Below are 26,770 nucleotides of genomic sequence, written 5' to 3'. Positions count from 1 at the left end.
TCAAGGAATAACCTCATTGTGGTACATCAGATCCATGGGTCCGATCTCCTGCAAGTCATAACGCATCTGCAGTACCAAGACCGTTTCCCAAGCTGTCATCGGTTCTCTAGGTTACATAGCTCAATAGCTAAGCTTGTCGCATGCCTCAAGCCACTAAGGGGGCCGTATCCCCCCATGTTGGGATCTCGGGGGCATCCTTTCTCGCGATGCGTCGGTCCAATAACATGGCTCAATTGGAGCATGCCCCTTCCAGATGTCGTTTTGATTGCCGAGTTCCTGGGACGGTGAAGACGGAATATGTCTCACTAGTTGTGGGCGTGGCGCCTTACTTGCAGATATCATGTGCATGAACGCAGTCACTTTAACGGTTCGTTTGTGTATCTTGATGCTGTACCAAACCACATGTTGGAAATATGCTTCTTGTTGTTGAGCAAAACTTGAATTATGCGGCTGCTGTTGATGGATCTCCACACTAACATGCACTGAACCGAAGCACTCCCCAGATGACCGACTATTGCTGCAGTAGCCCCGCCATCAGAAGCATCTACGCTGGAGCAAACCTGGTGACTGATAGCACCTGTCATTTAGTAAACTGATGATGATAAAAGCATCTCAAGGATCTCCATGTATTTCTGAGCAGGAACATATATGTGAATAGTCACTTGCAAGCAAGCAAAGGACCTGCCCGCACCTCTCTTTCTCTGGCCTCTTATACAGACCCTTGTTCCATTAGCCCAGCAGCAACCGAAATACTGCAACCGTCCCATGGAGATCTTCGTCATTGCAACGGTCATTGCCCTGCAGCTTTTTCTACAAGAGGAATGAAAAAGAAACAATCGTGGGCTAGCGACCTTCAGCAACGTGAAGATCCCAACGTTGGCTGTATTTGTTGATACCTGACGGGATCACGGCACAGCAATCACATTGTCGCCTTAACACCAAACGAGGTAAAGGCCCAACTCGTTTTCAGAACAGAATAAGAACCATCAACTTCTTGCATCGACTTCTTTTTCGAGTCTTTCGTCTATTGTCCTCTTCATATTGATATCGGCTATAGATAAACGTTTCATCTTCTTCAAAAGCAGTGGGCAAACGAGACGAGAAACTCATCAAGACATCGAAAAACGTCTGTCTTATTCTGTCCGCTCCAAGTTTGGGCTCGGTAGTCTAACCTAACCCTGCTAATAAACGGGCCCTTTTCATCGACGTCAGACCTTTCTGACACCTGATTGCGAGCTCATGGAATTTGGTATTATTGGATTCAGAAGATAACAACACGAATCAATTGACAACCGGGCCTTTTTTTTTCTATTTTTATTGGTGTACTCACTGACAGCCTCTCACGCAAGACATTTGGGTGTGTACAAGAAACGGCAACACACACAAGATACTTACCTACCTTGACGTTACCATACTGTATCATACATTACATTACCTTACCTTACCCTTCTATACGACCTTGGCTCACTCTATCTATCCCGTCCGTGGAGATAGCGGACCGTTAATACTGGACACCATGAACAAGAATAACCCACTGGACCCGGATTTGAATGCTGCTAGTCTGGCCGATACCGATGACAGCCCATCCCAGGCACAAGCAGAATCAGAGCCAGAACCAGAACCAGAACCATCGGTTAGCTCCTCCGTCTCCGCCTCCGGTGAACCTTCCGCTGCCGACTTTTCTTCCTCGCCTCGCCGCTTTCACCCACACTCTCATCCACCCTCTTCGTCACTCACTTTTGGTTACGTTTCTGTCGAACAACATAATATTCAACCCAATTCCCCTCGACAATCTCGTGCTCTGTCTTCCACATCGGCCTCGCTACTCGCCAATTCGTCTGCTGCCGCTATCACAAGGAAGAGTCGCGGCGCCGAGCCCGTCACTAGGGACGCATACGCAACCGCACGCCGGGCCAGTTTCACGGCAGCTCCAAGCTCAACAACCGCTGTCTCGTCTTTACCAATCAGGAACCCCCGGCCTCTAGCACGTACTCGCCGCGAGTCCATGACCTCAGATACCGCTTCTGAGGAACAGACGTTGGCCGATTCGCAACTTTCAGGCACTGGAGAAGAACCCCACCAACAGCGAACTCGCTTACCGTCCGCCAACGAGAATTCCCACACCGTATCGTCAGAAGCTTCCAACGCCCCGAACCACCGATTGTCTTCTTCCTCGGATTATCAGTCTAGGAGACTCTCCGGTACATCCATCTACTCTCTCGCATCTGCCCGTGGTGTACTCAGCGGTTCATCATCAGCTCATGGTTCAGAGCTAGGCACCCCACCAAGATCTGTACCTGGATTACTGTCAACGGGCAAGAGTACAGCAACAGGCCAGTCCGAAGCAGAAGTCTCCAACGTCACTGTCACTACTTCTAGCAACCAACCGGGTCAATCAGTCGTGGGACATCCTAATCAACATCATCTAACGCCTCGCGATCTTCACTCGCAGCCACTTGACTTTACAAAACGAGCCATTCGACACGACAACATGCAGAGCAGTACATCCGGCTTGCGGCAAGGGCCCGATAGATCTCGTAGCCGAGCCAAGAGACGCTTTAGCGGAAGCACAGCAACCAGCAGCCACAGCCCGAGTAGCGATCGGGGTCCCCATCATCGAGAGAGAGAAGATGGTATGTTGCTTTACCTCGCTTCTAAACGTTTCCAAAGCAAATTGTCAGAAATAAGTGTCTAACTTGCTGCAGTAAAACCATCACGATGGGGTGTCATTGGTGTGTGCGCTCTAGATGTCAAGGCTCGAAGCAAGCCCAGCAGGAACATTCTGAACCGACTCATCGCCAATCGTGAATTCGATGTGGTGGTCTTTGGTGATAAGGTTATCCTCGATGAAGGTGAGTTTACAAACGCAGAAATTGTATATTCCAGAACGAAACTAATCTATCTTGTGTGCAGAGGTTGAGAATTGGCCTATTTGGTGAGTAGATCCTCTCGGTGAGCTGAAGTAGCATAGTGGGGTGCATCTGTAGTGCTGCAAGGGGCACGTGCCGAATTACCCAAAGTGATAGCTAACACCAGATGCAGTGATTATCTTATTTCATTCTATTCCGACGGGTTTCCACTTGACAAGGCTATTGCCTATGTCAAGGCACGAAAGCCCTTCTGTGTGAACGATGTTCCTATGCAGCAGATTCTATGGGACCGTCGCCTGTGTCTCCACCTACTCGACAAGATCGAGGTCAGGACGCCAAAGCGCGTCGAGGTTACTCGTGATGGTGGTCCTCAATATCTTACGCCAGAGATGGTGAAACATATCAAGGACGTCTCTGGAGTTTCTCTGGATCCTATTGACCCCTCGCAGACACCGCCTCCCCAAAAAGTAGAGCTTATCGAAGACGGCAATACGATCAGTGTAGATGGTCAAACACTCCGAAAGCCCTTTGTTGAGAAACCAACAAGTGGCGAAGATCACAACATCATCATATATTTCCCTACAGAAGAAGGCGGCGGTGCTCGAAAACTCTTCCGAAAGATCGGAAACAAGAGTTCTGACTACATCAAAGACCTCAATGTCCCCAGAGCTATCACAGAACCGGGAAGCAGTTACATCTATGAAAGCTTTATGCAAGTTGATAACGCCGAAGATGTTAAAGCCTACACGGTTGGTCCAAACTATTGCCACGCAGAGACCCGAAAGAGCCCTGTCGTGGATGGTGTGGTGCGAAGAAACACTCATGGCAAAGAGTTGCGTTATGTCACAGCTCTTGGTGCTGAAGAGAAAGAGATGGCCAGCCGGATCTCCACCGCTTTCGGACAGAGAGTTTGTGGGTTTGATATGTTGCGAGCATCAGGCAAGAGTTATGTCATTGATGTCAATGGCTGGAGTTTTGTCAAGGATAATGACGACTACTATGATCATTGTTCCAACATCCTGAAGGACCTTTTTATCAAGGAGAAAATGAGAAAGGGTGGTGTCACTCCCCCGATGCCGTCACCTGCGCCATCAGATACAGACCCCTTCACCCGAGCATCTAACGCGTTCAAGGACCGTGAACAAACCCAGTCTGGCACTAATGGAGTCAGGACGAGCATCAATTCTATTGCAGGTACCACCGACTCACAGCCCGACGATTCTTCCCGTCGTGCACCGAGCGGCACAGTTACTCCTCTTCTACCCCCAGACAGCGGACTACCCTCGAAAACACACAGCACGTTGGCGACACCAGCGATCCCACCCACTCCTGTCGATGTGACCCTGCCGGGGATTTCATCCGCCCCTCCAACTCAGCAGAGCGCGGTTGCGGAGCCTCCGTCAGAACCAGCATCCATTGCCCCTGAGCCTCCCCTGCCGACTCACTCCTGGAAGTTGAAGGGTATGGTTTCAGTGATTCGACACGCAGATCGCACTCCTAAACAAAAGTACAAGTTTACGTTTCATTCGGAACCTTTCATCGCACTTTTGAAGGGCCACCAGGAAGAAGTCTTGCTGATTGGAGAAGCCGCGCTTGGAAGTGTCGTCCAAGCCGTGGATTTGGCCTACGAACAAGGAATCGAGGATCGCGCCAAGCTTCGGTCCCTTCGAAATGTTCTCGTCAAGAAGGGCAGCTGGCCGGGTACGAAGATTCAAATTAAGCCTATGTTTCGAAAGAAGAAGACAGAAGAGCCAGCTATTAGTGAGGAGCTAGTCGCCGTGACCGAGGAGAAGAAAGATACCACTGAAGAGGCGGGCGACTCATCCAAGGAGGATAAGTCTCATCAGGGTCCAAAACGACAAGATTCACTTTCTGGAGTAACGATGTCCAAATTCACCGCCGCTGAGGAGCGTTTGGTCCTCGACAAACTGCAGCTCATTGTCAAATGGGGAGGCGAGCCAACACATTCGGCCCGATATCAGTCTCAAGAACTCGGCGAGAATATGCGCAACGACCTCATGCTTTTGAACAGGGATATTCTAGACGAAGTTCACGTTTTCAGCAGTTCTGAGAGACGTGTGACTACCAGTGCTCAAATTTGGGCTGCATCATTCTTGGGCAAGAAGGATATCCCTGAGGACTTTATCACCATCCGTAAGGATCTTTTGGATGATTCAAATGCTGCCAAAGATGAGATGGATAAGGTCAAGAAGAAGCTCAAAGGGCTACTACGCAAGGGCAACGAGCGTCCTGCGCAGTTCACTTGGCCAGAAAACATGCCTGAACCGTCTGAAGTACAAACAAGAGTCGTACAGCTGATGAACTTTCACCGACGTGTGATGGATCACAACTACAAAAAGCTACAGAGTGGTGCTGTTACATCCCTCAATGCTATCTCAAACCCAAGTACCGAGAAATTGTCAGGAGAAAACTCAAGCTCATCAATTGCCTCATCACTTTCGCAGGCAAACACCCTCAACCAGATTCAGTCAAGATGGTGCTGTGGCGAAGATGCTGAGCTCTTCCGAGAGCGCTGGGAGAAACTCTTCCAGGAGTTCTGTGATGGCGAAAAGGTTGACCCAAGCAAGATATCGGAACTTTATGACACCATGAAGTTCGATGCACTGCACAACCGTCAGTTCCTCGAATGGGTATACACGCCGCCTAACCACATGCTTGATGAATACACAGCTGCTGGTGCCAGCAGTGTCCCTGGAGGCTCTAATGGTACCAAGGATGGAAAGTCAAAAGAGTCTGAGGATGGCAAAACTTCCGATGACAAGAGTGATAAGAGTCATCACCACTCGCCTGAAGGGTCAGACAAGGTGGATGCAGGGAGCAGATCAGCCTCAGTCAAGAAACTGTTTAGAAGACGATCGTTCCTTAACAATCTGCGGCACTTCAACGAAGAGGCGCCACCAGAGCAATACTTCCGCCTTTATAAGGGCACAAAGCAGACTGCATCCACAACAGATGCTCATAATGAACCATTGCAGGAACTCTACCGTCTTGCTAAGGTTCTGTTTGACTTTATTTGCCCTCAGGAATATGGTATCTCGGATAGTGAGAAACTCGAGATTGGTTTGCTCACATCTCTGCCTCTCCTCAAGGAGATTGTGCAGGATCTAGAGGAGATGCAGGCGTCGGATGACGCCAAGTCATTCTTCTACTTCACCAAGGAGTCACATATCTATACATTGCTAAACTGTATCATTGAGGGAGGCGTTGAGACTAAGATTAAGCGCAGCACTATCCCAGAGCTCGATTACCTTTCTCAGATCTGCTTTGAACTCTACGAAGCAGAGATGAAATCAGGCGATGGATCATCGCCTCACGACGCGCCTACGTTTACGTACAGCATTCGTATCACCATCAGCCCTGGCTGCCATGTCTTCGATCCCTTGCATGTTCAACTCGACAGTCGGCATTGCATCGGATGTGCTCCCAGGCGAAGTTTGACACCCCACGCGGACTGGTTGCAGGTCATCAAGACACTCCGAGCCAAATTCAACCAGTAAGTCTTTCTTCAGACGTCCGCCAATGCCGTGTGAATATCAACTAACATCCGTGCAGGGTCAAACTACCAAAGACGTTCCTGGCAGTCAACCTGTCTGATGCCTTCACATTCGAGGACCTTGAACGACAAGGCAGTGATAGCGATGTGTTAGAGATGAAGACTGCGCCGTCCAGAGGCATAACCGAGCAACCCAAATCTCCTGAAGAAGAGGGTTCAGAGACACTTGCAACTGGTGCTGGTGAAGTTATGATCTCATAGATCAGGGAAGTAAGCCCGAGAAGACGAAGATGAGAGCATATCATATGTCTTGTATGTGATAAGGCGACCAGAGGAGTTCGGGACTTTGTAATGGGGCTTGTCTAATCACCCAATAGTGGCGTAGCGTCTGCAAGTCCCCTTGTATGTTTCATAATGGCGAGCTGTTGAGAGAGTATGATGAGTATTGTCACGATTTAGTGTGACATCTCAAGTTATCTTGCATTATCGAAATAGAATACCCACATTTAAATAGAAGCAGGCTAGTCACAGACTCTTGTTGCTCTTAAATGGAAACACGAGTTGGCATGTGAAAGTATTTCTCTGTAACCTCAATCTGCACGCTTTCACGTAACTAGTTGTGAGGTAGTCGCATTGCAGTTGGCCTTATCGGGTTAATGAGTCCTTCACATGAGGGACATCGCTGCGGGATTAGAATTGTGGTGTCACTCTTAGATTTCTTGGCATGATTTTTTGATCGGGCAAGGTTTGGTTGGGGTTTTTCTCCGAGGCTCGGCACAGCATGGTAGAGATCCCCCCTAATTGCGAAAAACCAACAGCGTGGGATCGGTAGTCTTGAGCATAGATAAAAAAGGCTCATACTTCGGAGCCCCAGAAACCGGGCATCTGGGTCAGAGTATTGAAAAGCGATCGCCGGTAAACTTTTCTTGTCCTGAAACTCGCTCCGAAGTCGTAGATTCAGTATCAACTGACTTCAGGGATGAATTTCTGGGACGACCTGACGTGCGAAGCAGTGTAGATGTGGTGTTATCAACTCCGAGCTTTGCACGGGGAACTTCTACACCGACGTGCCAATGATCAGATTGTGGAGGTGTTCACACCAGACCGACAGGGACCACGGTTGTTTGATTACCCAGGACATAAGTTCGACTTGCGTTCTGGAATTTGTGGATTATGATGGTAGGCTCTCTTGGTGGTCTGTTGAAGAGCCATCACCTGATACGAAGTCCAGGCTTGACGATTGTCCATTGAGCCATGCAAAGCTGAGGACAAATGTTTAATAATAGAGAAACAGCCTTACAAATCCATTTGAGTTCCGGAATCGAAAGATGAAACATCCAGCTCAACGCATGAGAACTGTGAGACAGCCTCTCGAAGCTAAAGTCGAGTGAGGCAGGCACTCATAGAATCTTGGGCCCAAGCTTCAACACATGCAAACTGAAGCTCAGGGATACTACCGTTATGAAGTTAGCGACGTCACTCAAGATCGAGAGGGTTTAAGACAGCGGGATGGTGACCGTATACGGAAGAGACTCCGCTTGGAGATCAGAGACAATTGAGGCACTTGCAGATGGGGGAAATGTGATGCTGGTACCCCGGCAGATGTGGACTGAGCCGTTCGATACGCTCAAGTCGAGATGAAAAACCATGTATGTCAGATTTTGGCATGCAAGAAGATCCAATTGCACTCTGAACGGGTGTGGGAACGCGTAGCCGTTGGGTTCGAAAGCAGAAAGGTCAACAACCGATCAATTGCTTCTTGTTACTACTCTTTACGGTTACTGACAAGGGGATGAAACCCAGGCGAGGCGGTCCTCTATTCCATTTGGCCGAATGTTGAGGTGGTTGAAGGAGCAAACTCTCAGTGAACGCAATGATGTTGTATATATGCGGTCCTCCTGGTTTCAGTTTCGGAAGCGATGCGTTAAAATGAGGGTTGGACGCCCGTTGAAGCCCATGTAGGGCATTCTTGACATTCAACAGCCACCGATCTTGGCTTGTGAGAGCCAGGGTCCCGGACGGGTGGCTTTCCAAAAGTGTGGCAGACTGCAGGACACTTGCAGCTCGCAGCGGTCTAATGGTGACCAGGGGGTTTGTCGACATGCCTTAGTGGAAATGGGGGCGGTTGAAATGCCGGGACAGCCAGATTAAGCCGGCGACAGGCTACTTGTGGATGGATAGCGGATTTGGTGTCGTTTCCGGGGAGAGTAAACTGTGCCGGGTAAGCTGGTGGCCCGTGTGAGGGTCGCATGGTGTTGAAGTCAGCAGATTTAACGATTATAGCGAGTAGTCTAAGATCATAGTTAGTTGAGCAGGATGAGGATCTCTGCCTGGAGAGCTCTATGTAGGGTAGCTATCAAAGAGGATCTCAAAAAGTCCAATACCGGATAATTAGAGATGGTAATCAGGCGGAATACCATATCTGGGCGGCTGAGACTTGCGATCGACGATGGAGTCGCCATGCATCTGGAAAATTTGGTAGCGAGGCGAAGAGACAAGCGACAAGGCCTGCCACGTTGTCTTTTTCGATCAAGCAAGCAGGGAACTACAGTACATGCAGGCAGGCATTTCCCTATAATCCTTGCTTGATTTGATAACATGGAGGTGATTGTTGACGATGATGCGTGGGTATGTATGTCGATATTTGTGATGAAGATGGAGAAGCTAAGAGAAAGAGTTCTGAGATACGATGGAAAACAAAATAAAAGGGGTGACAGACGAGATTTCGATGACAGGGTCTTAAGAAAGCGAACTATTCAGAGTGGGAAGGTCCGGAAGGTAACAGTAGGTAGCACTTGGGTAAGGTAGCTAAGGCAGGTATGGATGAGTTGATGGTTTCCTAGGTTCATGTTCCAATCCGTGTAAGCGGAAAGTGGAAAGTGGAGGAGGAGGGGATGGAGAAGAGAGTATGGGGTCATCCATCAGTCACAGATCAAAAAAGGAAGTAGGCCCAGAACAACTTCACTTTGCCTCGGTGCATCTCGCTGAAAGGGGATAATCAAAATCAGACCATACATACACACACACACACACACACACACACACACACACAAGTAAGAATTTGTTAATATCCGGATTATGTTATAATGACAAAATGTGACTTTACCGTGCCATACCATACCAAGTCAGCATTCGTCGGAGTAGACGAACATATTCGGGAGTAATATCAACATTGGCGAAAAACCCCCCACAAGCCGCTACAAACATGCGGGACAACGTAATTAGATCCATACGCAGTGTAAATGTCATTAATATCTCTAAACGGGACGGGTCGACCGGCCTAGAGTGGACTGAGGCGGGCGGTCAGTGAGTGAGGCTCAACATCGTCATGAATCCAGCATCGGGATGAGGGTCCACGAGTTGCAAGGATATTCACCCACGCCTCCCCGCCAAACGTGGGTGAATAGCGAATGTTCGCCTGTATATCCGAAAAGGTGCACCAGATGGGATAGGGTAAAGCTGGCCAATGCAAAGGATGATAATAGAGAAGACGTCAGGAGAAGTGACCGCCAAACAGCGGCAACATTACCGGTGTGAATAGACTGCATATGCCAGGCAAACTTGTTCGAACAGGGACAGAAGCAGTTGGTTGGTAAATGGCTGTCATGAAGAACTAGCTTAATTCCTCAGCTATGATTGGCCGCTATACTCTAGAGTTGTTTTACGGCCCTGCAGCTAAAAAGAGACCAACATGCACCAAGTTGTTTCGGACGGGACTTGATTGTGGCGTTTGAGGGTCTGAACGCAAAGACATAAAAAAAGAAAAACATTCTGTAAGAAACGACACGGCAGAAAGCACTCGCACAGCAGGCATAAGGATAGGGTTATTCTTTCACGGGCCCCGGAAAGAAGCCGATTTAGTATGGTACGCTCAACTAGAATAGCAAGGGATGAGGCGGCTGTTGTATTGGTTGTGCTTGGACGATCAGAATCAGGACATGAAATTTAATGATGGCTGTTTGAACGGAAGTCATCAGAGTGCCGCCAACAGATGATCGACTGGGTACTAGGTTGATGACAGGGACAGCGGTCAGTTCAACGTTACTGCATCCGGCTGTTGTTTCCTACGTATCATTCCCTGTTGATGAATGTCATATTCCATGTCTGAAGTTGAGTTCATTACGATGATCCTAGCACAGATCAGGACCAGAGTTGTGGTCGGAGGCTCCGGCGAGTTTCCAATGGCATGATTTCTTTGGTCCAGGAACATTAGGGTTCGCAGGATTATGGACTTTTGACATGGTGAAGTTCGCCTAGTGCCAATGTTTGAGGTTTAGGGCTGAGTTTCCAGGCGTCTTTTGCAGCAGTGGAGGTTCTATTGAAAACCTTACGTAAAATTATGCTCCAAAAGTCTCTAGACAAGTACACAGTATACACCGTAAAACCCCACTTTTACTTCTTCTTTAAACTATTATAATAAATTAAATAAAATAGTTATAAAAATAAAAAAAAGACTATCTTATAAATAAGCTATTAATATATTATTTATAAAAAGTAAAAAGTTTTTAACTAATTATAAAAAAAGTTATAAGGGTTTAAAAAAAGGATATATTTTAAGTAATAATTATAGGCCAATAGTAATTAGAAATACAATATAAATTAAAAAATATACCTTTAAATTCACACTAACTATTAATACTACTTTTTTAAAGCTAAATATTTTATTATTTACTTAATAAATAAAAATTATTTATATATAAAAGTATTTATGTAAAGGCTAAATAATATAATAGTATTTTTTATTTATTTTAATTTTAATAGCTTTATTAGTATATTATATAATATAGTTAGTGTATTTTATATGCAGCACTGTGGGGTGTCTAGAGACTTTTGGAGCATAATTTTAGTAGTTTAGAGGCCCGGGTGGTTGGTAATAACTATGTGTAAGTCGTATGCACGGGGAAAAGAGACGACAAAAGTGGTTGACCCTACAACTTATTTGAAACCGTGTGCCTTCCATATTTGTTGGTGGTGGCTTGGTTTATTCTCCGAAGCCGCACTTTTTATATCAACACTCTTCAATTGCTTGTTTTATTACTTCTGTCTAGTTGTCTCTTGAGGAACATCTCTACTGCATTTGGTACCTTTTCCAAACTCCCCGGTTGTGCTGCGTATAGATGTCTCCTCCAATTACGACACGTCGAATATCTTGCACTAGGATCATTACCCCTTCGGTAAATATCCTATCTTGACATTGGATGAGTATGATTCCTTACCCGCGCCGCGGGGTGGGGTCCGCATCTTCTTACATCACACTCAGGGATGAATGGATGGATACAAACTCCCAAGAGGTGAAAAAACAAGAAGTCGATGTTGTTGTTTTTACCGAATCACACCTTTTTTGAACCTTTCAGATCGTGATGGTCAGAAGCAAGACCACCTGTGACCTCACCAGGCAGTCTCACTATTTCAGAGTGGACATTTCGCCTCGGCACGGCCGGTGTGCTAACTCTTAAAGTCTAGACCAAGGTTTTGGGTTTATCTGCCGCACTTTCGGTATCGATTCCGTACGGGCAGTTTTAGAATGCATGCCTCTGCCTTCAGAAGCTGCCTAGCACCACTTCACGAGCTTTTAGTCCCCTTTTGCGGCTTACGCCCAATCCAATCCAAGACAGTTCACCTCAGTCTTTCAGTGCTGCACCCCCCTAGAAGTGGCCCTGGAGTGTAAGGTAGTGGAGGTCTCCACTATGAAATATGATCCTGGCGCTGCTGGGCTGGCCCCGAGAACCAGGACACAGGTGCCCTATGATTTGATTTGGTGTGCACCTTTTGGTACCTTAGCGGAGCCCTGCCATTCCAATTCAGTTGGCTTTTGCCCGTGGCTTTTTTTGAGTCTCTCCCATCTGCTTCTGCTTCTGCCTTATCCTTAAGTTTGAGGTGTCGTTTAACCTTTAACTTTACTTTACCTTACCTTACTTGTATAGGTAGGTAGGTACAATACTCTACTGTAGCCTTACCACACCATACCTTAGATAGATAAGTACCTTGGTTGCTAAACAAGTTAACTTGCGTTATCTCACCTTGGGAAATATTCTCCTCATTAATCCGTCATTCCCCTCCTCTGAAATTGAGTTGTCTCTTTTTTCCCAATTCTTCTTTTTCTGTCTGTTTGAATTCGTTCGGTCGTTCATAACCGACAGGCAGTAATTGGCCGTACCTAGCGCGATCAAACAGGGCGACGTACCTGCATCAGTGGATACCTTAAACTCTTGCAGTGTTATACCCCATTCCCAACCCCATTCGATCCTGTCTAATTCAATGTGATAGTGGAGGTTAGGATTGTATCCTTACCTTGTCATTCGGTCAGTACCTGACTGACCTTCCATCACTCACTCATTCACTCACATTTTTGCCCGTGCTTCTCGGTCGTTCGCTGCCTACAAACCCCATTACAGTTGTTGGAACCTATCCCTAGGCTGTTTTCTTTAGAGGGCCCCGTCTTCTAAGATATACACCCCCCTTCCCTTCCCTGGGCTTCTCTTTTCTCCCCCTCCCCATCTTTATTCTTCTCAGTCTTCCAGAAGCGTCAAGGACAGGGCATCCTTTACAAACCCCATCCGTCTGTACCGTACCGTACCTTTAACGGGGATTGGGAGCACATCTGGGATTTGGGCCGACAGGAGGAGAGAACTATACTTCTGAGTACGGCACTGCACTGCCTGTGCTACGTACGACTCTACAGTACACTCAAGATTCCGCATTAACTTACCCCCATACCTTTCCTGTCTTTAATGCCCTGGCATGGGCATGACGGCTCAAGACCAAAAGGACAGTCAGGACAGGATAGGGTCGAGCAAGGGCACGGCCTTTAACATCGTCCGTCCGTCTATCCATCCACACATCCATGATTTTGGGACCCGTTGGCGGGTACATTATCGCCAATGTCCCCCGGGAGTTCTTCGTTGTTGTAACATTGAAGCTACTGTACCAGAAGAACGAACCCCCATATCCATATCCATACCATACCCATAGTTCACCTCACTTCACATAACCTTGCTCCCTCTCGTCTTTGCTCGCTCGCTCGCTTTGTCTCCCGTCAATCGTCCGTTTAATCTACTCAATTTGGTGTTGGCACCACCTTGTCGGCATTTCCGCCTCGTTGCTCGTGCCTCTTCCGTCGTTTATCTCCCAGGCCCGTTGCTGCAAGCCTCATCCCGGCCCTCCTCATCCCGGCTTCCGTTTGGCAGTCCTTCCTTGCAAACGACATCATATCAGAACTCTACTCTTTGTTCTGTACCTTACATTTGAACCGCATTGCATTGCCTTGTCTTGCTTACACTGCAACCACTGAGCGTGCAACTGACACCAACACCGAAACTCTGTCACTTCGCCTGATTCTCGCTGCTGTTCACAAGTATAAAGACCTGTGGCCCTCCTCCCTCAACTGTTGATGAATCACGACATCTCCCACAACAACTCTGACACATTGCCTACTCTACTACTTCAACTCTCACCTTTTACACCCATAAAAGGAAAACTCTCATCCTGTTGTTGCATTGCATTATCAACATCTTACCGCACTCCGCCTTGAAAGCCCTGACGCTTCATACAACAGCTATCGTGTAAGTCCAAGGAAGAGCGGACATGAGGTTGCGTTCTACATACCGCGTCTTACATATCTGCTTACAACTTACATACATCCCATGTTGGGCTGTCTGTCTCATGCATGCATGCAAGGCTAATATTGTATTCCCCCAGGAACATAGCCGCATCCAATCAGGCCATCAAATCTTGTGAGAGGGTTCAAGAGACTCTCGACAGCATCTACACCTTTACTGTACCACCCACAACACCGCCACAATTCCCGACAAAATGGCCAACGCTTGCGCCCACCAGTTCCGAATGATCAAGTCGGACAACACTCTTGTCCAGTGGATCTGCCAGCACTGTCGGTCCGGTCCTCACTGGATGATCTGGGAGTGCACCTACTGCAAGCTTCATCTATGCCGACCTTGCACGCAGTCTGCTTAAGGGCTTGTGTGTACATGCGCAAGTCACTTAATGCCGAGACAGTGTTTGGCAGCCACATGCGAAAATGTGTGTGCAGCTGCTTTGTTGTGCTTTCGCTTTTTTCTTCTGCTTCTGCAACCTCACTCAGCACCCACTGATATGGTCTGACTTACAAAAACGCGAGAGGCTCAACCCAAGCAGAAAGTGGAAAGCTTCTCCTTCTTGGTCTCGGTGCAGATGCACATTTGCGATCAGAGAAGATGGTCTCAGCATGGGCATTTGATTTGATTGCACTTGGCACAAGTTACTTACTGCTACGCTACACTACAGTACGCTACGTACTGCGGAACGGCAGCCCGGAGCTGGCTCTGGATGCACGGCTACCGAACTGTCACACACCCCCTCGCGTGCACCCATCACAGCATTTCTTTTCACCTTCAGTTGACACACAACGTCATTTCGACTTATACTCACTGGCTTGAGATTTTCCTATCATACCCAGTTTAGCTGAGCTGAGCTGGGCCTCGAAGAACAACACATACGCATGCATGCATTGGACAAGACATCAACAACAAACAACAAACAACTTGGAGTACATTAGGTGCTGATACAGTGACTCAGTCGGGCTATGTCAGTGTCTCTTTGGGGTATTCGGCCAAATGGTGGTATTTTGGGTGACTTTGACTTTTTACGCTTCTGCCTCTGATTTCCATGACGGAATAGCGCCCTGCACGTTCCACGTGGGAGATTCCATTCACAGGGACCTGTGGCCCGTTTTCGGAATTGTGCAGCACTAGTCACATCCTCCCCCTTGGCCCTTGCGACTGGAGCGAAGACTCTCTCACTCACTAGCTCACCAAGTTCCAACGCTTCTGTCTCGCCGTCTCGTTCGCTTGTGGCCCTACCCAAGTCGACAACCCAAGCTTACAGTACCTTACCTACCCAGTCAGACCAGTCTAACACTCAACGCAACGCAACAGTGGAAGACCGGACTGTTAGACGTGTCACGTTGCTGGAGCTCTCCTCCAATCTACAGTCCCAGTTATGAACTTTCCCTTTTAGGAGATCTGGTCTGTTACAGGTGATCCTGACTGGTCTCTTTCGATGTTGTCTCTTTTCTTTTCTTTTCATTTCCTTTCCCCTTTTTCTTTTCGATTTCTCTTCTTTGTAATACCTGGCTTGTTGTTCTTTGCCTGCATCAAAATGGTGTTTGTTGGGGGGTTTTTTTTTTCTTTCTTTCTTTTTCTCACTTTCGGAGGGTTTACCCCACGCTTTGGTCTTATCTCTTCAGCCTCTACTACCAGAAGCAACTTGGTTGCTGACGGGACTTTTGGGCGGGAGAGAGATCAAAGGGGAACGTCGTTATGACCTCTCTTATTGGAGCCAACAAAACTTTCCGTTTGGCTCATGGCGCAAGGACAGAAAAACAACGATTTCTATGGATGGGACTGGTGTTTTTTTAGGGTCGGCGCTCGACATAGACTATGGCTCAAGCCAGACAGATACGGGGCACCAGAGGATACCAAGAGGATGAGAGGAACACACGCATCAACCTAGTGTATTGCTATCGTCATAAATGAAAATATTCTGCTTCTACCTTTGGCTCCTTCTTTACTACTAAATGCTAGCTATGTGGTCATCATCATCGATGTGGTGGATGTAAAACTGAATCATGAACGTCTTAATCAGTATCATTACCCTCAGCGGCAGTTGTCCCCAGTCTTTTTATCTCATACAAGGCACCTAGCAATTCGATCTAATGAGCCTTGATTGGTCCAGAGTTTACGAGTAAGTACACGACGTCAGGTAGCTGCTGACTAGTGAGCGTGAGTGGTACCTTCCTTCTCATCCCCAAGGCCCAGAAACTTGAGGTGGACAATGAGGAAAGAGGCCAAAGTCCTGTAATCTCCCCTCCCACTCAAGGTATTGGCTGCCGCTTCCTCTTCCATCGTCCGCCTCGGGTCTCGTATTGAGTCCCTGCCTTCTTTCAGTGCACCATCGTGTAGATCTCTTGTCTCATCTCATCACGATCCTACCTTTACAATATTCTCATTACTACATCACATTAAACTTTTCTCTCTCCTCTTAGCACCTCGCTTCACGTTACTTCCCCGAGCCGACTGGACTAGACTGGACTAGGTTGCGCGGGTCAACCAACTTCCATTACCAGACAGAAGCTGACGTGGAATAATGCACATCATCTTCTCCTGGGAAACATCCGGATGGCTGTGGCAGTCTTGTGGAGCGTGGCAGTCTGTGTCTGTGCCATGGCGCAGCGAAAGCAAAGAAGCTACCTACTCTACTCTGAGGGAGCACCAGCACCAAGATCGTTGAAAGAGCTAGCTATGGATACCTTAAGGCGGATGATGCTATTCTAGGCTTCACACCGCCCCCAGTCTGATCGACGTTCTTAGCGGCCCGCCAAAAAGTCCAATCTTCACCAGAAGCCTTCCAGAACAACTTAGAAGCTGTCTCGTATTGTTTCCACTCTGCACACGGTGCACTCGCGAGCCCAGGTCCCCAGCTTGACGCTTCCAACGGTGGAGAAGCAACGTCGATACACGAACCAGGGGTTTTCTAAATTACCGAAACACGCCAATGCCTGACATACACGCTTACAGCCTCGCAAATGTTTCGATAACATGTATGATACACAACCACCATATAGACTTTGGTATTCAATCATGGCTTGTTTCTACGGAACTATCTTGAGTCATGCCGACAACCTTAACAACTATCACGAGGCACGACACAACCCCCATGTTCAACGAATCCGACATCCCGCCCGCCCGGCCGACACGGCCCCATCGGGGAACGTACCCGGAGCTTCTGAGGTGCTTTGCGAGCTGTCCGAGCATACATGATGGTATCGTTGTTGATTCAGACTTTCGCCTCACTCATTGGTCCGTTAGTTGTTCGCTTAGAGACTGGCTAAGCTCTCTTGCCCTGTCTTGCTTTGTTTCAAAACTCACAAGCATCAGTTGTCGAGCTCTTCGACCATGCACATTCATGTCACTCAACGATCGGGGTGGCAGGGTCTGCCATGCTCTTGAGATTGTGCTAGGTCTTTTGTGTGACCACTTCGTGTGACGACCTTGTCACACTTCAGCAAATCTTAAGAATGCACGGGTTGATGGAACGTTTCCAGATGCTCGGACAAGAAGTTGTCAGTTGCGTGTGACTACTCGCCTGCGGCCCTTTACGGACACTGCCATGCCGAAGAGAGACCGCTCCGTCTCGGCGTCGGAGGTAAAGGGCTGGACCCCAGTCTCCACCCCTCCGGCCTCCCGCACCGAGATATTGCGGACGGACACTGGGCGTTTGCGGCCGGATACAAGGCTGGTTTGGGTCACATGTACTCTTGCGAGCTGCCTTCTTTGCAAGATTGTGCATATTCAAAGGCATCGGCCGGTAGTTTGAGGGCGGTTCGCTGAGGCAACGTTGGTGCTCTTGTCACTGGTTCTGGCACCTTGATCGAAAAAATGGGTATGTTTATTCAGGCAAGTAAAAGCCAACACGGTAGCAGGCCCAGCAGAGCCGCAGCAGTCAGCCAGAATGAGAGGACTATGGGCATTCTCGACTTTGTGTCTGACGAAGACTGGTAATATTTCGCGACTTTGGGATCCGCCAATGCCCAATCCCATACAGTACGCTCGGCGCTTCTCTTGGTCACCTCCACGCTGTCACCAATCGATATGGTCGTATCGCCGCCACAGTTACTGGTGAGAAAGCCATATCTGCCGAAAACTGGAGAATACTTTGATCCAGTATCGACTCTTCGGTCAGACATGAGCTTCTTGAGTACCGTGCCACGCTCCCCTTTAGCTGCACGGCCAGTGGAGTAGTCAACGTTGAGCGAAGTGCATCGTCCGCACATCTTGGTGAGAGCTACTTGATGGGCACTGTTAATGGTCAGTTGAGCCCAGAAGTCCTCATCCCATGCGGTCTCGCCATCCAGAACAATGTTAGGTCGCATCGCCTTCATTTCAACATCGCATGTCGATAGCCGGGCCTTGACGTTGTTGAGAGATTCTTCTGTTGTGAACAGATAGGGTGCACAATCGGTGAAGGTAATCCAGTCATCCTCGGCGGCTTTCTTCCCTAAAAGGTGGTTGAGAAGCAACATTGGCCATGGCGGAAGAGTAGCTTGAGCCTTGGGAGAAAATGTTCCCAGCACAGGGCGTCGACCATCGCCGATGAAGACAAGAGCCGTGTCAAAACCAAAGCAAGCGGTGAACCATGCATCATATTTGGGTCCCATGCGGTATGCGATAACACGACTTTGATGTAGGTTTACGTCGGCCTTGCTCAATTCATTGATACACGGTTCAATTGGGACTTCAAGGACAGTGTCCTGCTCTGGTTTCCATGGCACAAGTGGCTCTTCTGGTATCAGGTACTTGACCCGGATCTTGTCGCCAACGACTTCCTGTGCGAAAAGGCTGCATTCTGGGTGACCAGACAACTGGATCTTACTGAAGTCGCCCGACTTCTCAATCTTGTAAAGCATGAAACGACGGTCATATTGAAGACCTTGCGGTCCAAGTTTGGCAGACTGGACTTGGATGCCTCTTAGTCCTTTGATAGGATAGTACCAAAGCTATGGTGGACTATTAGCAAAAGTCCAGGAACTCTCACAGAGATTGCATGTGAGTAGAGGCCTGGGTGGACTTACCTGAGTGACCTTCATTATTTTTGATGTGTTGGTTGACAGGCTGTCAACACGACAAAGCAGCAATATTTATGATGCGAAAGGTAGAACTGGGTTGCTAATCAGATACGAACCCCTCGTTGACAAGGCAAGCCACAACCGACTGAAGCACTAACCTAAGGTACCTAATTCCTGTTAGTTTTGAGGAGGTAACGCGGGCAATTGAGATAACATGGAATTCGGCTCCCGCTGCCGAAGATCTCACACCGCATATATACATGCATCCAATCACAAATTATTGATTGCAATACAGTCTCAGTTTAGATTCGACATCAAATTCAGCCGAGCTAACCCAATGTAATTCATTGTGTGTTCTTTTTGTTTCTTTACGCTGAACTCCCATCTTTTATTCTTTGTTTTCTGTTGCCTCGGTTCCGAGTTCGGTAACCCTCCACTGTCGGAATCCCCCCACAAGGTTCCGTAATAGACCTCTCAAGACATGAAGGAAATTGCTATACAGTTGATTCATCATTTCATTATCTCCCTTTTTTCTCAGTTGACCGAGTAACTTGGTAAGCAAGTTTAGGCAGCTGATAAGTGTAACTAACAAGTCTTGAGCCTTTCAGAGTCGGAGTGGCTGGCGGTAAGGTTTAAGGGCGTCGTTGACATGGCCCTCCACTTTCCAGCGTGTGCATCAAGACATCAAAGAGGGTGAGAGAAAAGGCGTAAGGACAAATTGATTGTCACTCAATTCTATATTCATCAATGTCTCCTATAAAGCTCAGAGATGGAGGCTGAATCTTAGCCTCATATGTGATAAGATATATCTCTATTCCTATCCTCCTTGAGCCTCACGAGTATCCAGATTCGATGTAGCTATGCTGGAGACTTTCATAATTTCAATATATACATGGTGCTCTCGTGGTGTCTTCACAATTCGTTCAGGGAGTTCATTTTATCCTTTCATGATTACAGACGATTCACTACCTTGATTCGAGTGCCATTGTTACTGCATCGACAGATAGAGACCTTGGGATGACAGTCAGATCTTGGGAACCTCAACTTTTGCACGTGAGATAAAGAGGCTTTCTCTTACATCTTTATCTATGCAATAGCTTGATCTGACAGATTTAACATGGGGGGATTCCTTCTCTCTTCAAAAGCTTGACAATTTCTGAAGTCATAGAACCATCCTCCGTTCTGAATTTGTATGGCTTCATGCGGCTTTGTTACCATGGACTCACAACACAATGTTTCTGGCGAATGTCCTCTGCTGGATGCTGAATCTGTATCCTGCTATAAGTGACCCTCTGGCCCTCGGTTTCTTGTCTTCTCAACGAGAAATTCAGTTCAATACTCTTACCAACATGAGTATCAATCCAGATAGCTCACCCAGCACGCCAGTTTCACCATACTCATCGCTTGAATCATTGCTGACGTTAAGTTTCTTAATCTTGTCCAGTGTCGAGGCCTTCGAAACAGCGTCTTCGATGAGGCGCCTTCAAGCTGCAGAAAAGAAATTCAGATTAGAGACACCTCTCTGACTGTGGTCGAGAGGCTGGCCGGCGCTTCGGATGCTATTCTTGAACACAACCAGATAGATCAAGTTGGTCACTGTCTAACTTGAATCGTAGAAGTTGATACTACCCACCAGACGCTCCATCTGTCCTTCGTTTCTCGGCATCCAATCGACATAAACTAGAGACTTATGTTCCAGTGATCTTGAATGTCGTTCGCCTTTCAGTTCAGCATTGTTAAAGTAAGATATCTGACTCTGGACCTTAGGGTAAGCTCAGTACTGATGAGGTCATACAGATGTATTATGAAATTGCCTCCGGTTCAACACCAATAACACGCAGGAGTCATTTTCAACATGTTGATGCGACAAGACCAAAATGCTTTCATGGTATAGCAACAGCGTTCTGTACCACAGCCGACGAGGCGCAAGGAAAATACGTAAACCCAAACACTACATCCAGTGTCGGATTGGCGAGCTGAGGTGCATATTCTTGACTTTGTTCAAAGATCGACACTCAAGGTAACATGAATGCTGACATGGCGGTATCATCGCGTCTGGTCGGACCCGAAAAGCGAAGCACATGCCGCGAGCCTCGAGAAAGGATTTATGGTTATCGCTGACACTGCCACGAGGACTGCATGATAGCAATCTTTTTTGGTCCGTGTCAGAATGGAATTTGTCTAGGGTTTCATCGATTGATAGCCCCAGGGACGTTAGAATAAGATGTGGATATCAGATGAATAGGGTCGCGCAGCTAATGATTATAGCCAAGCATCATCTCACGGCTCGACGCCATTGCTGACATCTATGTTCCTAGCCAGGAGAGTGGCGTCGTAGCGCAAGATAAGACCCTATTAAGTCATTTCTTTGAAACACCAATTTTTCAGTGAGACGGTCATCTCATAGAGAACTTCAGTCTCAAGCAAGTCAGGTCAGCCCTACGTCTTCCCTTCACCTCGAAATTCGTTTTCGCTAAGCCTTAGCTCCCCACAACGCAAAGCTGAGCAAGATGCAAATGCGCCTCGACCTAGGCTTTATCTGGTTTGACCAGGCGCTGACGACCCGCAGGAGCTGCCGCCTCTGATGTAACAGACCCTGGCCTTGTCCCTGTTGTTGAGGCATTGGCTGCTGGCATCGGCAATATGGAGAAAAAGAAAGAGGCTGACAGCGTTGCTTGGCGTTCCATCACTAAAGAACCTCGGATACGGATCAAGTCATATCTTTCAGCACGACGTTGCTTTATCACAAGAATATGGCCTCTTTCTCGTATTGCTGGTCCGGCCAATGGCGATACAATCGCTCTGAGTCTCCGCTCACAATTGACCGTAAACATTGCAACAGCTTGAACCCCTAGAAGGATTCTCGAGCACCGCCTTTTGGGAATGGATGATCCAACCCTGTGCATCCATCGCGGAGACTAAAATCTCACAAGCACTGCCCAAGGCCCATCGCATGAGTCTCATTCAGGCTCCTTGAATGGTACATCCCTAGTCCGAATCCTAGGCTCGGAATCCCGTATGGATCTTAGGCAATGAATTTCATTTTTTTCTTCCTCATTGAGATTGTAAGATCCCAATGTCCCAACCGGCTTATAAGATGGAGTACATGCCGCCCTGTTGGCTTTACATGATGAGCGTTGCTGTTGTTGTTCCTCGTCCTTTTCCCTGAGGATATAAGTGAAAAAGAGAGAGTTAAAGTTGTCGATAACCTCTCTACCTTTTTGAGCAACAAGTGATACGCCACAATGTCACTTTCAAGCTATGGCGTCGACGACGCTAAGCTACCACAACAACCTTTCCTTCCAGGTGCTAAGCCCGATACACCAAGCTTCCTCGACACAACTGCATGTCTTTGCGCTCTTCGTGCGCTACCTGGACTCGATAAGCTCGCCGAAGCCGGAGCGAATTTCGATAATGGCCAAGCAGCATGGCAATGCATTGGGAACCAAACACAGGGCGTCTACAACATCACAAGCGGAAAATGGTATAAAGCCAAGAATCCCAAGGGTTCGCTCGATCTGCCCATGGAAGACGGTTCCAACCCACCTGTCGGAGGTGACCTCGTCTGGGACTCCAAGAGCCGTTCTCTCAAACCTTTGAAGGACAAGAACACGCTCACTGTCTACGACCGAGACTGTACTGGCACCAACCGATCGAGCTTCTCAACCAGTTTCTACAGAACCACACACCAACTGCTTAACGATAAGCTCCCCATTGATGCGGCACCCTGTTGGAGGCCTGGCGCCCTTCCTCTGCAGTTACAGAACGTGTCATCCTGGCAGGAGCATGGCTGTAAAGAGGGATTCCTTTGTAAGTTTGCTGATTCGGTCATTTGAAACCAGAACTGACTATTTCTAGGCCAGAACAATACCATCAATTCACTCCCTCAGTCCTGCCCTCCTCTTGAGAAATGTACAGTTGCACGTCTCTCAGGCATGACTTGCTCGTTCAATGGCTCAAACGTGGGAATGGGAGTTTTCGAGCCGATCATCTGCCAGGCGGGCCACTATTGCCCCTTAGAGGGAAAGGGTCTGAAGAAGATCAGATGCCCCGCCCGCTCATATTGCCAGCCTGGTGCTTCGACTCCAACACCATGCCTATCTGGCAGTAGGTGTCCGGAAGGTGCCTCCTTCGAGAGATATCTGATTCCTGTGGGCGTTCTAGTCATCATCGATTTTCTCCTCCTTGTCGGTATGTTCGTCTTGATGTTCCGTTCACGATGGCAGAGGACATCCAAGGCCCATGCTGGTGCTCTGAAGAGACACAAGACCATGAGGGCCGTCAAAGCGACAATCACTGGACGTGGATACAAGGAGTTGCCCGAAGATCAAGATAATGAGATGGCTCCAATGCAGCCCGGCTACAGTCCCTATTCACCATACGGACAAGACTTCCGAGAGGGACGTACGCGAACTGGTTTTGAGGCTGCTCTTTCGCGGAACAGCGTTTACAGTTCCGAACAAGAGCAGAAAGAACTGGAGGCCAACCCACAGCTCAAAGCTTTTGTTGAATCCATGCGCCGAGCAGCTGAGGCAACCAACTTCGGCCTTTCCTTCAGATACTCCGATCTTGTCTTTCATCCCAAAAAGAGCCCCAGACCTATCCTTCAGAACGTGACAGGCTCTATTGAGCAGGGGCAGCTTGTTGCTGTTATGGGTGGCTCAGGAGCTGGTAAATCGACCTTTGTCAACGTCTTGATGGGTAAAACGAGCAATACCGGTGGTATCGTTGCGGTCAACAATACTCCAGGCAAGATGAAGCAGTACAAAAAGTTGACAGGCTACGTGCCTCAGGATGATATCGTGTTGCCCGAGCTGACGGTTTACGAGAACATTGTGCATTCGGCCCGTATTCGACTTCCTCGTAACTGGAGCAAGAAGGATGTTGAAACTCATGTTGAGTCTGTCATTGACTGTCTGGAGCTTTCGCACGTGCGAGATTCCCTGGTCGGTAGCGTAGGCAAGCCTGTCATCAGTGGTGGTCAGAGAAAGCGAGTGAGCATAGGGATGGAATTGGCAGCTGCCCCAATGGCTATCTTCCTTGATGAGCCGACCAGTGGGTTGGATGCTACCGCAGCATCATCTATCATGCGCACGCTCAAGGCCATCGCAAGACTCGGCATCTCCATCATTGTCATCATTCACCAGCCGCGAACTGAAATTTTCGACCTGTTTGATAATCTCATCCTGCTTGGTAACGGACAGACCATTTATGAAGGCCCTCAGATGGAGTCACAGACATATTTCGAGAGCATGGGCTTCCAATTTCCCGAGCACAGCAACCATGCTGATGTAATTACCGATATCATCACCGGTAACGGTCGGGAGTACAACAGTGCTGGCGATGTTTCCAAGGAAGCACTCATCTCGCATTGGACCAAGATGCGCCAGAGCAAATCGGAAGAGGCTTTCGAGCGTAGGAGTGTCAGGTCCACAATGCTGGGCGATACGGGGATGCGCCAGGCCCTCAAGAAGCGTGGTGCTCCCTATGTTAAACAAGGGTGGCTCTGCCTCTGCCGTGCAATGCTTCAGCAATATCGCGCGAGGGCTGCTCTGTTTGCCGAGATGGGTCTTGCTGTTCTCGCAGGTGGCTTGCTTGGTCTCGCCAACAACCCTAAGAACGGTATTATGTTTGTCGGTCTATTCCACGAGCCCTATGAGGTATTGTCGACGGCTATCGACTTCTTCTCTGCACCACAATTCGCCCTTCTTATTGCCATTGCTATTGGTCTTGTTGCGGGTGCCCCTGGAGTCAAGCTCTTCTCTGAAGAGACACTCTTGTACAGGCGAGAGGCCGAAGCAGGCCATTCTAGACTGGCTTACTTCCTTGCCAAGGTTATTTCTGTCTTTCCCCGTATGGCACTTGGTTGCATGCACTTCACCGTGCCCTTGTTCTTGTTGTCTGTACCCATCATCGACTGGGGTCTTGCATTCCTCACAAATTTGCTGTACTTCTACTGCATTTATGGCCTTGCGAGTATCGTAAGCATGGTCGTTCGACGTGAAGATGCGCCACTATTTGCTACCATGATTGCCCTCATCACTGGTATTCTCTCTGGCTCCGCGCCTCCATTGGCATCTGTTAAGGACTGGCATATGGAGTGGCTTTGGCGAGCGTCTCCTGCAACATGGTTGGCAGAATTGTACTTTGGGCAGCTTGTGGCACCTTTTGCATACCTCTTTCAGGTCGATATTGCAGCTGAGGCAACTGGATATCATCTTGACCGCAAGTGGCTCAACATTGGTGTTTTGGTTGCAATCGGAACTGCTTATCGATTGATCGCCTTTGCTGGTATGGTGCTGGGACATCGATTGAGGAGATGATGAGCTGGGTATGGGTGTTTACATGAAGAAGGATTTATGTTTGATGTAAAGTAGATGATGAATGAATTCTTGGATTAATTCGTATATCTTGGTACCAAGCCCAGTCTTTGCCTAATTTGCTTGACAAGACTCTCGGGCAGGAACCACCAGCTGGCAGTGAAGCTTCTTTCCCGTCACGATAAAACTGAAGGCGGGAAGGTACTCGCCCGATACTGTGATTCGTACTGTCCGTCATTGAGACAGACTGATTTTGCCCAAATGCCTATTCCCTCGCGATTTTAGTATCAACATTATCCCACAAAGTTTCGATCGACCTTTGCAATAGGCATCTTCGACTGGCGGAAGATCACGTTTGTTCGCAAGGATCTTTTACAGTTTCAGGGTCTTCTTCCCTACAACATCCCTGCGAATTCTACAGCAACAACGTTGTGGTTCGTTGCAACATTGAGGGGTTGGATCGACACTCGTCAAACACGTTGGCGGACAAGAGTGTTTTGAGTTCATGCTCCGTGCTCCATAAGAGTTTCACTGTCGTGCGTTTCATGGCGGTTTCTTGGAAGTCTGAAGCATCGACCTATTAAATATTGACTGGGAAACAACCGAAAAAGTCGTATTTTGCACCCTGCAGAGACCAGGATGAGCACAGTCAACCAAAAAGTTTCAATAACGAAAACGGGCGTCATATTCCCAACGACGAGAGCATCAACGACCAACGTCAACGAAGTCATTGAGCCCCGTACTGTACTAGAGCCAGTATGGCAAGTGGGAGAGAACGATAACTATCAAATCTTCTAAGTTGCTATCACATACTTCCATGCGGCTAAAAGCACAAACTTCGGCCAAAGGATTCCGAACAAATCGGTTACCGTGGGTAACTACGAAGGATTCGTGTTCTTAGGCGGCGTTGATGAATTCATCCTCGGTTGTTCCCCCACACATCCGTCGCTTAGGTGGCAGATGCTTGTCATGAATGGTTTTCTTCCCCTCTGTGCGTTATGGCTGGCTGGCGCGTTAACAACTTTCGCAACCAGGGATATGCTGGATACGTCAGCAGTGGAGTTGATCCAACATAAAGATTACCATTTTGAACACGTTTGAACATCCTCCGACGTTGTTTCTTGCTTCAAACCGTCACGTCAAGGACGATCAACTCTTGCTGTAACCACCGATATGTTGATAGCCGAACCAAGCGACATATATCGTGTCAACCTGAACTATTGGATTGGCCGGTTGATCCTCAAATGACTACTGCCGCATGAGAGAGATGGCGTCAAGACAACGGCGCCGGCACGGTTAGTGTGATGAGGAGACACCGTTGTCGCTGGTCTAGACTGCTCAGCTCTTGGGAACAGATTTCGCAGGCCCCTGACGATCCAGCTGTAAAGGCCGCTACGGAACATGTCGCGTTCAAACCGGGTGCCAAGCGGCGATTTACTATCTGCCC

General features: G+C 48.2%; 5 protein-coding genes across 5 annotated transcripts; 3 read left to right on the top strand and 2 right to left on the bottom strand.

The window, feature by feature from the left end:
* Positions 1-1,516: 1,516 nt before the first annotated feature.
* On the top strand, positions 1,517-6,645 carry BKA55DRAFT_513661 (histidine phosphatase superfamily-domain-containing protein; the record flags this gene model as incomplete). Its single annotated transcript, XM_046187913.1, has 5 exons — positions 1,517-2,633; positions 2,706-2,852; positions 2,914-2,935; positions 3,043-6,384; positions 6,444-6,645. The coding sequence occupies 5 exons, from the start codon at positions 1,517-1,519 to the stop codon at positions 6,643-6,645; spliced, it is 4,830 nt and encodes a 1,609-aa protein (XP_046048524.1).
* A 2,809-nt stretch (positions 6,646-9,454) lies between these two features.
* On the bottom strand, positions 9,455-9,982 carry BKA55DRAFT_569825 (uncharacterized protein). The gene has a single exon (XM_046192963.1). The coding sequence runs from the start codon at positions 9,930-9,932 to the stop codon at positions 9,711-9,713; it is 222 nt and encodes a 73-aa protein (XP_046048523.1). The 5' UTR covers positions 9,933-9,982; the 3' UTR covers positions 9,455-9,710.
* A 4,214-nt stretch (positions 9,983-14,196) lies between these two features.
* Positions 14,197-14,355, top strand: BKA55DRAFT_594614 (uncharacterized protein; the record flags this gene model as incomplete). Its single annotated transcript, XM_046195690.1, has 1 exon — positions 14,197-14,355. One exon carries the CDS (start codon positions 14,197-14,199, stop codon positions 14,353-14,355), a length of 159 nt encoding a protein of 52 aa, XP_046048522.1.
* Positions 14,356-17,830: 3,475 nt separating this feature from the next.
* Positions 17,831-19,024, bottom strand: BKA55DRAFT_540151 (uncharacterized protein; the record flags this gene model as incomplete). The annotated part of the gene is made up of 2 exons (XM_046190224.1): positions 17,831-18,934; positions 19,010-19,024. 2 exons carry the CDS (start codon positions 19,022-19,024, stop codon positions 17,831-17,833), a joined length of 1,119 nt encoding a protein of 372 aa, XP_046048521.1.
* A 3,224-nt stretch (positions 19,025-22,248) lies between these two features.
* Positions 22,249-25,326, top strand: BKA55DRAFT_513361 (uncharacterized protein; the record flags this gene model as incomplete). The annotated part of the gene is made up of 2 exons (XM_046187887.1): positions 22,249-22,813; positions 22,862-25,326. 2 exons carry the CDS (start codon positions 22,249-22,251, stop codon positions 25,324-25,326), a joined length of 3,030 nt encoding a protein of 1,009 aa, XP_046048520.1.
* Between the last annotated feature and the right edge of the window lie 1,444 nt (positions 25,327-26,770).

The sequence above is a fragment of the Fusarium redolens genome (genome assembly GCF_020744475.1).
Source record: "Fusarium redolens strain MPI-CAGE-AT-0023 chromosome Unknown BKA55scaffold_9, whole genome shotgun sequence".
In the NCBI taxonomy this organism is placed as follows: Eukaryota; Fungi; Ascomycota; class Sordariomycetes; order Hypocreales; family Nectriaceae; genus Fusarium; species Fusarium redolens.
This window is presented reverse-complemented; position numbering and strand designations above follow the sequence as displayed.